Below are 12,500 nucleotides of genomic sequence, written 5' to 3'. Positions count from 1 at the left end.
TTTCCATGCTAGCATGGGTTCGACGATTTGACTGAGGACTGGTGAAACCGGATGGCAACACCAGGCTCCAATCTGAATTGGCAGAGTTTCTACAGTTGCATGCCCTTCCTAACGCCAACCACTCAGAGAGTGTAGTGGGTGCTTTTACGTGTCACCCGCACGAAGGCCAGTCAGGCGGTACTGGCAACGGCCACGCTCAAAATGGTGTATTTTATGTGCCACCCGCACAAGAGCCAGTCCAGGGGCACTGGCAACAATCTCATCTACAAAATATATGTGTTACATGACTTGTGTTTACAATTAAGAATTAGGTGGCTCCATTCATTCCTACAATCATTGCATTACATAAGAGATAAGACTTCTGTGATGCAGAGATCACATTTGTTTTTATAACTATTATACAGTTTGGTATGGATAACGATGGACCATTTTAAATAGTACCAGACTACCCGTGACCAGTTGGGTCATCTGGAACGTCTGAGTTACCCAGCAACAAAGTTTTGTTTCATGGGTTATTTTTTTACCCAGGTTATTTCATATGCTTTCAACAAATGTGACATTGAAATCACACAAAAACAGCTCCTTTCCCCAGAAAAGGAAAAATTTGGCTGCTATTTCTTGCACACTCTACCACATAACAGGTATTTCAGGTCCTTTATTGCAAATAGCTGTTATGCGGTAGCAGGGCGTGCTAGAAATAGCAGCCAAATCTTTAGAGCTGAGATATGTTGAATGCACTCAAAAAATTTTTTAATGGTATTCCCTTGGGGGTGATCTTTCACATTGACTCTCAGAACTCATTCGGATCAGCTGGTTTTATTTGTTAACTTCCGTAAATTTTTTTTTATTTATTTACTTTTGTTTTAAAATGAAAGAGAGGAGAACGTGGAAGATGTATGAACATGTATATGAAATGGACATGGGAGAGAGTGCTACTTACATATACATGAGAACACACATTCACTCACTCTCTCTCTCTCACACAAACATACATACAAAAAAGATATACGCATATGTATTGATGTATGTACGTATACATAACACCCCTTCACTCTTTTTCTCTCTCTTTCACACACACACGCATCCATTTCATATACACGTACATACATCTTTCACCTCTCTTTCACTTTAAAACAAAAGTAAATTAAAAAAAAAACATTAAAATATTGTCTGTTTAAAGAAAGCTAAAATATAAATACTTACTGCCCAAACAACTTAGATTTTTGAAATCATTCAGTTAAAAATATTTCTAAATGATTAAAATACTGTGTACGTCAAAAAGTTGAAGTTTTTTTTTCTTAGCAAATGCAAAGACTATGTGTGGGTATATGTCACAGATAGTTGATGTGTGTTTGTGTTGACTGACATGCCATGACACTTATTAGATGTGTGTGTATTCTGTATGTATGTTGATGTCATGGAAACCATGTTTTTATTTCAAGAAATAACAAACAAAAGTTGTGTTTAATCGTTTTCATTAATAAACAGAGGTGCAAATATCACAAAAATTTGTACTTCACTGCTGAAGGTAAGTATGAAAATAAATATGCAAAACAAATTAAGATAAACATCTCTGAGTTTTAGTATTATTAAGATGGAACTGAGTTATGTTTTAGGTTATGAATGAGCTACAATAAAGAAGTGCTGTTCATTCTTACCTGGGATTTAAAGCTAGAATAGTGGTTACCAACTCTGACCTTGAATGTGGTGCTTCACGAGCTGATACATTCATAATTGGAATCTGTTGATACTATACATTTATATACAATATTTTGTTTGAGACATCTATTATCTAAGGGACATGAGGTGGGGTGTCTACAGCTCCGTAGGATTCTAGAAGGAGCTAAAGTGGAGTTTGCAGGGATATGATTATCTGGGGTTAACCTGGTGTTATATGCATTATCTGCTGTGGCGTAAGGATTGGTACTTTATATTGTGGTGAGTGAGTCATTTGGAGGATGTAGCTTATAAAAGTTCTTGTGTCTAATGATATTATTTCTATCATTGCCTATTTCAGTGGTGGATATAGCTGGATTGCTAGGTTGGTTAAGGGTACTGGGTGGAGTATTGGGGTGTGGATTGGTGTTGGTAAGGAAGTTTATATATATAAAAACACATACATACACACATTCAATTAACATTTTTTTCTCTGCCAAAATAAAAGAAATCTTAAGTTTCATTAACTTTTTGATAGCTATATTCTTTTTGTGTGTGAATGTTCCATAATGTATGAGTTACTTGTATTCCTGGACCAATGTTTGTAAATGCGTCATGCCACAACCATCATTGTGGGAATTTAGGCCTCTCACTGTAGCAGTTGACAGATTTGTATTTCTCTAAATATGTAGTTTGTTATATGAAAAATAAATGAAGCAGTAACTAAACTCCAACATTACGGAACAGTCATAGCAACCACAAATACAAGCACATATTCTGCATGATCCATTTCTGTTTTAGCTCTCGAAATTATTGCTTACAAAGTGAAACTAAAAACCCAATTCTGTTGTTACTTTATAGGATAAATACACACACACACATTCAAATTATGTAATAAAAGCAGCTCTAGATTAAAATCTTTATATGATATACTTAATGTATGTTGACTACTGAAAGACAAACTACTGCAGTTTTCACCCAGGAAATTATTCCCACCCTTTATAAACATGTTATATACATATATACATATGTGTGTGCATATGTGTATATATATATATATATATATATATGTATACACACATACACACACAGAGAAATATATGCACACATAATATATATATATAAGCACAAACAAACGGACAACACAAACACAGATCACAGCAACTTGATGCCTTTAACAATAATATTGATCCTCTTTGGTGGCATCTGCTATGAGGCGCTACCGGGAAATAAATAGCAAGCAAACTAACAAAATATTTTCTACTAAAGGCACAAGGCCTGAAATTTTGGAGTAGTTGGATAGTCAATTACATGTTGACCTATAATAATAAATCAATTTTACTTTAAACTAACGAATTACTGAGAATTACTGAATACTTTTTGTAGAGCACATATCCTTAATACTTTTACAAGAGTGTGACAATGACATTGAAGGTTCAGCCTGCTAGCCTTCATCAATCTGATGAAGCAATTCAAAACTTAAATGACTTTCATGACTCTTGCATAAGATATGTTTAAGTTTTAACGTACAACCTCAGATCAAATCATTTTTGAAACAAGTACAACTATGAAGTATAGATATAAGAGATTAGGTTTAATTTCATTAAACAGTAACTAGTCTGACTGAGTAACAAATTTTGTCTTTTTTTCCTTTTCTTGTTAACTACAAAAATGCATATAAATGTACTTAAATACCAGATAATCCTTAAGTAGTTGATAGATTTATAAGAAGTGATGAGATGGTAATTACTTACTTGCTGCTGCTGCTGCTGCTACTACTACTACTACTGCTGCTGCTGCCTTGGTTATGTTGAGCCTGCATACGAAGTAGTTTCTTTTTCTCTTCTAATTGCTCTAATAGCTGTTTCCGGTTAGCTCGTTCTAGAAAGACAAAAAGAGAAATGATTCCAATAAATGAACTTTTTCTCAGGATGAACAATATTAGAAATGATGATTAGCTTGTGATGGCCCTCAATGGCATGGGATTGGAGTGGAAATAAAATCTTAGTCATGGGTGTGTGGTTTTGCAACTACATGGTTTTGAGTTCACTTCCACTGTGCAGCACTTTGGGCAAGTGCTTTTTCTACTACTCCTGAGTCGAACAATAGTTTAATTTGTTAGATGGAAAATGTGTGGAAGCTCAGTGAGTGTGTGTGTGTGTGTGTGTGTGTGTGTGTGTATATATATATATATATATATATATATATATTTGTTCATAGGAAAACATGTAATCGTTACCAATATAGCAAGAGATTTCACCACAAAAAAGTCTAAAGTAGACTCCTTAAGGATCGTTCTCCTTGGTTATATATCCAAAGTTTTAAATTTAAAAGAGAGTTTTGACGCTAATATCCATTATTATTGAAATAATATTTCAATAATAATGAATATTAGCATCAAAACTCTTTTAAATTTAAAACTTTGTATATATATCGTCATCATCATTTAACATCTGTGTTTCATGCTAGCATGGGTGGGACAGTACCACAAGAGCCGACCAGACATTTGTGACTATTTTGGCAGGGTTTTTATAGCTGGATGCCTTTCCTAACACCAACCACTCAGCAGAGTGGACTTAGTACTTTTTATGAGGCAGAAGAACAGGCAAGGTGAGTAGTGCTTTTTACATGGCACAAGCACAGGCAAAGTGCTTTTAAGTGGCACCTGCACTGACAGGGTCACCAAGTACTTGGAAGACAAAAACTTTTAAGAGGGGAGGAGGCATTGGAGGAGGTGATGGTGAAAAGTGAGACAGATATAGGTGTCTTGCTGAAAAGAAAGTACAAGGTTACTTGGCTGGAGAGAGAAAGATCAGGAATGAAGAAAGAAACAGGTGTGCTACCACAAAGAAAATACATGGTTGCCCAACCTGAGGGAAGTGCAGGAGAAGGAGAGAGAGTGGGAGACCGCAGAATGGAGATGGTGGCATATATATATGTACATGTGTATGTGCATACATGGATGCCTTTGTGCCTGTCCCTCGCCACTGCTCGACACGGCTTGTGTTGGTTTGTTTACATCCCCGTAACTCAAGTGGTTCAGCAAAAGAAAAGAATAAAATAAGTACCAGACTTTAAAAAACAAAATAAAGTACTGGGGTAAATTTGTTTGACTAAACCCCTTCAAAGTGGTGCCTCAGCATGGCTGCAGTCCAATGACTGAAGATACAAAAGTGCTGTTTTTCAGACTCTGGTTGGCCCTGATCAAGCATACCTTAATGAAAGGCATTATTCAAGTCACAGGTATCCTTTCCCTCACCTCCAGATACGGTGCATCTAGGACCACATTAAGACAGTAAAGCAAACATTCTCATTTTTTTTGTTTTTTTTATTTTCACAGCATATCATGTAAATAACTACTAGAGTACTCCCAAACCCTCCCTCACTATGCTTAACAGTTAAAAATTTGGAAAAAAAGATATACATAAATATACATACACACATGTACATACATACTATTCTTTCCCTTATTTTATTAATCGTATTTGTGTATAATAAAAATTATGAATAAGATTGTTTTTTCAAGAGACTCAACCATTAAAATGAATTTTGAAAGGCCTTAAATTATAGCTTTAAAAATCTGCAGCTTAGCATCTGAGAAGCATTGTAGTAGAGTGTGATTTGGGTGTTATTTCTAGCAAATGTATAAAGGTTTTCTTGATGGCATATGGTATTGTTGTTTAGCCCCTTCACCCTTGCTCTGCCATGATCTCATAAATCTATGACGAAAGGTGTTCAACAAGCTGTGGCCATCCTGTTTTTTTTTACATACATATCTAAAACTACATCATCCTTTTACAAAACAGTTGAGTGTGACTCGAGGGATATTTGACTACTATATCTACAAGGTGAAATAGGCTCTCTCACTGATGTGTTGCGAGATGAAATGGAGACTCCAGGATTGTCACTGTACTGCCAAAGATCAGATTCACTCCAATCACTCTTCATGTGCCATGCCAATCATGGACCTCCGATCCTAAGTGAAGATTTATTATTTTTCTTGTAGGAAATACTGGAGTGATTTCTCATTGCCTTCAGCTGGCTGGCTTAGTCACAGTTTACTCTACTAGTCACCTGCTCTCACAAACTTACTCTAGAGGCACAGGCCCTATTCAAATCTTAAGCAGAGGGATTGTAGGCCATTGTGAAGTATGCAATGGGGACCATCCTTCTTCTCATTCCTGTGTGTGACTATCTTCTGTTATTTGAACCACAACAGTAGTCCTTGACAAATACTACTACCCCTGGCCAGTATGGAGGCTATAGAAGACACTTGCCCAAGGTGATATGCAGTGGGACTGAACCTGGAACCATGTGGTTGGAAAGTAAGCTTCTTACCACACAGCCAAACTCAAGTATGATTCTTATTAGACAATTACTTCCACAACTGGGTTGATTTGCTACACACAAATAAACATTCTAGAATACATTAAAAAAACAAATCTACACAGCAGAATGGCAAAGATATATTAACCAAAACACAGCACAAACAAGGGAACTTCTACATGGTAGAGTTAATCGGTTGCTTGGTTCAACACTATCACCTGGCTCTTGAATGAATCACACTGTTGCAATCATTCAGTTCAGGCCTTCAGTTTGTGAATACCTTCCTTCGTCCCAACCAGTCTTGGAGAACCTACAAAGGGCCAGAACACCCTTCATACTGATTAAAAAACATATAAAGTCCTACAAGAAAAAGCAACCAAATCTTCCATATCTCAGAATATGTATAAACTTAGTTCTCAATCAACAAAATAAAATGGGAAACACATTTTATCACTGATCTGCCTGCTCTATCAAGCATTACCTGAGGATAAACAACCACAGTTTGGATTCAGTCCCCTTGCACAGCACCTTGGGCAAAAGTCCTCTATTACAGCTCCAGGCTGACCAAAACCTTGCAGGTGGATTTTGTAGATGGAACCTAAAAGAATCACAATGAGTATATGTGTGTGTGTATATGCACATGAAAGTGTTCGTGTCTCCTTGTCTTGACATTGCATGCTAATTTAAACAAGATTGTGTGACTAAGAAGCTCACTTTGTAAGTGCCCCTAGTGAGTGAATTTGGGAGGTAGAAACTGTGTGTGCGTGTGGCAAAAGTAAGGTGTATGTGTAATTCAAAGGGCCAGGCATGTCACATGTGTCATGCTGAATCCCACTGAGAACTATGTTAAGGATATGTGAGTCTGGAATGTTCAGCCATTTGCACGTTAATCTCATGAGCAGGCTGTTCTGTTGACTGGATCAACTGGAACCCTTGTTGTTATAAATGATGGAGTGCCTGTTCATCATCCTCATCATCATTTAACGTCTGTTGTCCATGCTGGTATGGGCTGGATGGTTTGACCAGGGCTGCACCAGCTTCCAGTTTAATTTGGCAAGGTTTCTACAACTGGATGCCCTTCCTAACACTAACCACTCCGAGTGTGAAATGGGTGCTTTTACATGTCACCAGCATGGGTGCCAGTTGCATGACACCAGTATCTGCCATGACTACAATTTCATTTGGCTTAATGGGTCTTCTTAAGCACAGCAAATCATCAAGGGTCTTGGTCGTTTGTCATTGACTCTGTAAGGCCCAAAGCTCGAATGGTGTTTTTTATGTGCCACTGGCTGTGTGTGTCTTTGTGCTTGTATCCTGCTACATACACACTGCTTGACAACCAGTGTTGGTTTGATTTTGTCCCTATAATGTAGCATTTCAGCAGAAGAGGCTGATAAACTGAACTGTTGTTCACTGTTTGAAGGAAACAAAGGTTGTTGACAGGAAGAGCATCTTTTCCAATAAATTTCATCTAATCCATGCAAGCATTGAAAGTAAGCATTAAAACAATAATGAAGATTTCATTTCCAACTAATCTATTTAATCATGTTTCTCAACCATTTTTACTAATGGACTGTTTTAATTCCTATTTTACTCAGATGGACCTATTTGATGCTTTAAAAAAATCATACTATATATTTTTATAATTAAATATTATTAGAAACTGTATAAACAAAATTAAAATATTTTGTGCATTGTAGAAGTTTAACCAATTTATTGCAAATAAATTTTAACAACAAAATCTTATATGGACCCCAGTTGTGAACCACTGGTTTAACCTCTTATCATCAACACGCCAAGTTTTCTGGCATACAAGTTGACATTTTCAGATCAAGAATTTTATGTAAAATGCAGCAGAATTTGGAAAGATAGTGATGATGTCTGCATTTTTACCCTACATGTTTACATTACATTGTGTGCCAGTAAATACAATAGCTTCACAAAAGAGCTGTGGTACAGTCACTTGACTTGCAAGAAACAGCAGATGAAAGATATATGCACACACACATATCAGCGAGAACAGCAATAAACTGGTGTTTTTTCAAACAAAAATAGCTCATAGAATTGATTCTGCCAAAGTTACAGTGATACTTCCTTGTCTCTCTCACCACTGGAAATGCAGCCATGCTGCGGCACTGTACTGAAAGGTTTAGTTGAACAAATTGACCCTAGTACTTACTTTTTAAAGTCTGGTACTTATTCTATCAGTTTCTTATGCTAAACAGCTAAGTTACAGCAATGTAAACACACCCACTTTGGTTGGCAAGTGGTGATGGGGGACAAACACAAAGAAACATGCACATAAATATACACACACATGATTGGCCTCTTTCAGTTTTGATCTACCAAATCCATTCACAAAGATTTGGTTGGCCTGGAGATATAGTACAAGAGGCTTGCTCAAGGTGAAATGCAGTAGAACTGAACCTGAAACCATGTGGTTGGAAAGCAAACTTCTCAACTCCAACAGCCATGCCTGCCCTTGTTGAAAATTTAATTACTAACAATGCTGTTGTTCACACAATGCAAATATCATCACCACCATCATTTAATGTCTATTTTCCATGCTGGCATGGGTTGGACACTTTGATAGGAGCTGGCAAGGCTAGGAGCTGCACCAGGTTCCATAGCCTGTTTTGGCTTGGTTTCTATGGCTGGATGCCCTTCCTAATGGTGCTTTTTATGTGGCACCAGCATTGGTGTCTTTTACATGCCACCAGCATGGGTGCCAGTTGTGTGACACCAGTATCTGCCATGACTACAATTTCACCTGGCTTGATGGATCTTCCCAAGCATGGCAAATTGTTAAGGGTCTTGGTCATTTGTCATTGCCCCTGTGAAGCCCAACACTCAAATGATACTTTTTATGTGGCACCAGCACCAGTGCTTTTTAAGTGACACCAGCACTGACAGGATCACCAACTATCTTGCAAGAACCCTTCAACTGGGATGTGGGAGGTGAGCAGTATTGAAAGAGTGTGGCTCTGTGCAGTTGGAAAACAAAGGAGAGTGAGTTAAGCGAGTAAGATAAAGGGAATGATAGTGAGAGAGATGATGGCAGGGATGTGTCAGGGCATGCCCTCAAGGAATATTGGGAGTGGTGAGAATAGGTGAGGTGATATAGGGGCTTAGGCTGGGTGAGTGGACAGGATGAGGTGACTGTAGCAAATGATGGAGAGAAATATAGGAAAGGCTCGAGGGGGGGGGGACAGGGATTGTAGTAGGTATGTGAGGGCGCTGTAGTAGGTATGTAAGTTAGGAATTGATGACAGAGAGTAACACAGAGTGGGGAGAGAAGGTGCAGGAAGGAGGTCAGTGGCGGAGGCAGAGTAGAGGGAGGGGAGAGTAAAGGTAACTGAGAAAGTTGAGGAGGGGCAAATATTCCTCAAATCATACACTATAAATAACAGCTGAATCGCTCTAAAAAATAAAAAAAACTTTAACATGTTAGAAACAGCAGCCAAATATCTGTAAATACAGTCAAATCAAACAGTACTGTTTTAAAAAAGAAGGATAATACTGGATAATATGGTAGTAGGGAGACAAAGTCACAGCTGGGGTTACTTAAACTGCAAGAAGTAGCAATCAGATTCCCCTCAAATCATATTATATCTTAAAAAAGAAAAAAAATGACAATATCGTATTGCTTAAAATAAAGACAGACTGGCCATTGCTGGAGTGTCTATGATCATAGGATATGTTCATACAGTGCTTGCCTGGGGTTAAATAACCACCTCACTCATCTAGGAGTTATTCCCTCTCCATTTAATTTCACAACATACTAACATCTTATCTTCTTATTTCCAATATCTTTCCTTTCACTTCCAACCATGGAGAATAACTCTGGATATGTTTTAGTATTATTCTGATCTTTTCTGAATAATAAAACATTACCCAATCTTTTTACAGTTGTAAGCTGCCCCCACCCCTATTCCTTTATCTCTTGCTCTCTATACAATATAGCACCAAATGCAACCCATCTACTTCTACCTTGAGGGGCCACCTAGACACTCCATCTCTAATATCTATCTCTTCACAGCTCCTACTGACCATTCTTTCCCTCTCTTACTAAATGTGAGTAACCATGCAGCTCTACATAAACCTCTCTCTCACACTGTATCTCCTCAACACCCAGCATAAGGTTGACCCCCCTCTCCACCTCCCTTGGGGTTCGTACTCTTGCGAACTGCATAGCAACCTCATTAGTGTTAGTGCATGAAAAAAAAAAAAAAAAAGCACCCAGTACATACTGTACAGTGGTTGGAGGAAGGGCATCCAGCTGTAGAAACATTGCCAATGCAATCCTTGGACTCATCAGATCTTGTAAAACTTTCCAACCTATACCAGTAGGGAACATGGACACTAAATGATTATGAGGATTTTGTCTCAGAATCAGGTATTGAGAAATTTGACACAATAGAAAATCAAAGAACTGTAATCTTGTGAAAACTGACTGCCTGAGGAAGTTTTAATACTATCAACAAACGTTTATTTTTCTGACCCACTAATGGTTTACTAAAGGCAGGTTTGACTTTCACAATTTGACCCCCTGGTGCCATTAGCAAAATACAGTCTGTTAAAAGAATTTTAGTCAAACGCTCCAGACTGAGGATAACTTACTGCCGCCAGAATCTGAGGCCTAGCAAAGTATCATGAGAGCTGCCCTTCTTCCTCCAACTGAGTCATACAAAAAGTTTTATTTTATTAAAAATATCCCCTCATACATCTAAATATCAAATAAATCCAAAGAACCAAAGTTTGCTTAATATCATCAATGACTGAGCTGATGAGACACAAATCCTTAAATTTTATTATTGCTTTTGTCATTCTTTTAACAAAATACTCCATTACCCTCTCCAAAATGTCAAAACTTGTGCCTCTATTAGAATATTATTTTAACATCCTGTTTTTCATGCTGACATGAACAGGATGGTTTATAAATCAATACAATTATATGCACATCTTGCTTCTATGTCCAAAATAAGTGAATCTATTTTAAGAACTTTCTCCAGGTCTTACACCAGTGCATTTACATTTTCACAACCAACATCAAGAACAGCACAACCTGCATACATGTGTGAATATCTTTAATGTCCATTTGCTCTTTAAATTCACTTGTGTTCAACCACTGTTATAAATTAGCTTTGCTGATTCAATGAACTATACTTAGCTCATACCTTTTCATTCCATTTTTCACAGTTATATAGTAACGAATGGTGTCAGGTCAGATAGAAAGACAATAGCTACTAATTGTAATCATGTAAGCCAGTACTACTTGTTTCATGGTGGTGTGCTTGGCAACTACAATAAACGCTGCTCTTGGGTCTTGACTGGAAGCTGGATGGACATACTAGCAGGACGAAAAGAAAAATACCTGTCTACAAGAGTGGGTAAACTCAATCATCCACCAGACCTAGGAATAGTTAGGGGTGGGTGGCTACCATTAAAGTTTTTGAGTGTAGCTTTCTTGGTAATACTTACATTTGATTGATTCTCATAGATGTACTGGCATTACCTTTCTCCTGACCCAAGGAGATGCAGCTGAGAGATATCACTTGATAAATGGAAGTAGCACATAAAATACATCATTTTGAGCGTGGCCGTTGCCAGTACCACCGGACTGGCCTTCGTGCCGGTGACACGTAAAAGCACCCACTACACTCTGAGTGGTTGGCGTTAGGAAGGGCATCCAGCTGTAGAAACTCTGTCAAATCAGATTGGAGCCTGGTGTAGCCATCTGGTTCACCAGTCCTCAGTCAAATCGCCCAACCCATGCTAGCATGGAAAGCGGACGTTAAACGATGATGATGATGATGATGATGATGATGATTGTTGGAAACAATAGATGATACATGCCATTCATACTGTGAATGGCATGTATCATTTTTTTATATGTAGCCCTTTCAAAAGAAACCTTCGACTTATGACATTTATCACAACCTCCAACACAGGCAGGAGGTTCAGAAACTTACAATAGATCGTACTCTGCAAAATGCACCCAAGAACAGGTGGTGGTGTTAACCAAGTGACAGATTTCTAAATGAATCAATCTTTATTAAAGAGTAACCTAAGTAATTAATAGTTGTTCCTACTGCACCACATTTGGAATATATAAAGTTTAGACTCTTTACTAGCTTCTCAGCTACACCACAGTTACCAAAGTATATCGTTTATCGTATATCATCATCATCGTTTAACGTCCGCTTTCCATGCTAGCATGGGTTGGACGATTTGACTGAGGACTGGTGAAACCGGATGGCAACACCAGGCTCCAATCTAATTTGGCAGAGTTTCTACAGCTGGATGCCCTTCCTAACGCCAACCACTCAGAGAGTGTAGTGGGTGCTTTTACGTGTCACCCGCACGAAAACGGCCACGCTCGAAATGGTGTCTTTTATGTGCCACCCGCACAAGAGCCAGTCCAGGGGCACTGGCAATGATCTCGCTTGAAAACCCTACAAAGTCCAGTCAGGTGGTACTGGCAATGGTCACGCTCAAGATGGTACATCTTATGTGCC

At 38.1% G+C, this 12,500-nt stretch overlaps 1 protein-coding gene across 2 annotated transcripts in view; it reads right to left on the bottom strand.

The window, feature by feature from the left end:
* The window catches only part of LOC106867803 (putative protein TPRXL), a 49,101-nt gene that overhangs the window by 29,544 nt on the left and 7,057 nt on the right, over positions 1 to 12,500 (bottom strand). For both annotated transcript variants that reach the window (XM_052971143.1, XM_052971142.1), the window contains exon 2: positions 3,411 to 3,537. In XM_052971143.1, the coding sequence (XP_052827103.1) occupies positions 3,411 to 3,537 (127 nt within the window). The remainder of the gene's footprint in view (positions 1 to 3,410; positions 3,538 to 12,500) is intronic.

Source organism: Octopus bimaculoides, chromosome 10, assembly GCF_001194135.2.
Source record: "Octopus bimaculoides isolate UCB-OBI-ISO-001 chromosome 10, ASM119413v2, whole genome shotgun sequence".
NCBI lineage: Eukaryota > Metazoa > Mollusca > Cephalopoda > Octopoda > Octopodidae > Octopus > Octopus bimaculoides.
This window is presented reverse-complemented; position numbering and strand designations above follow the sequence as displayed.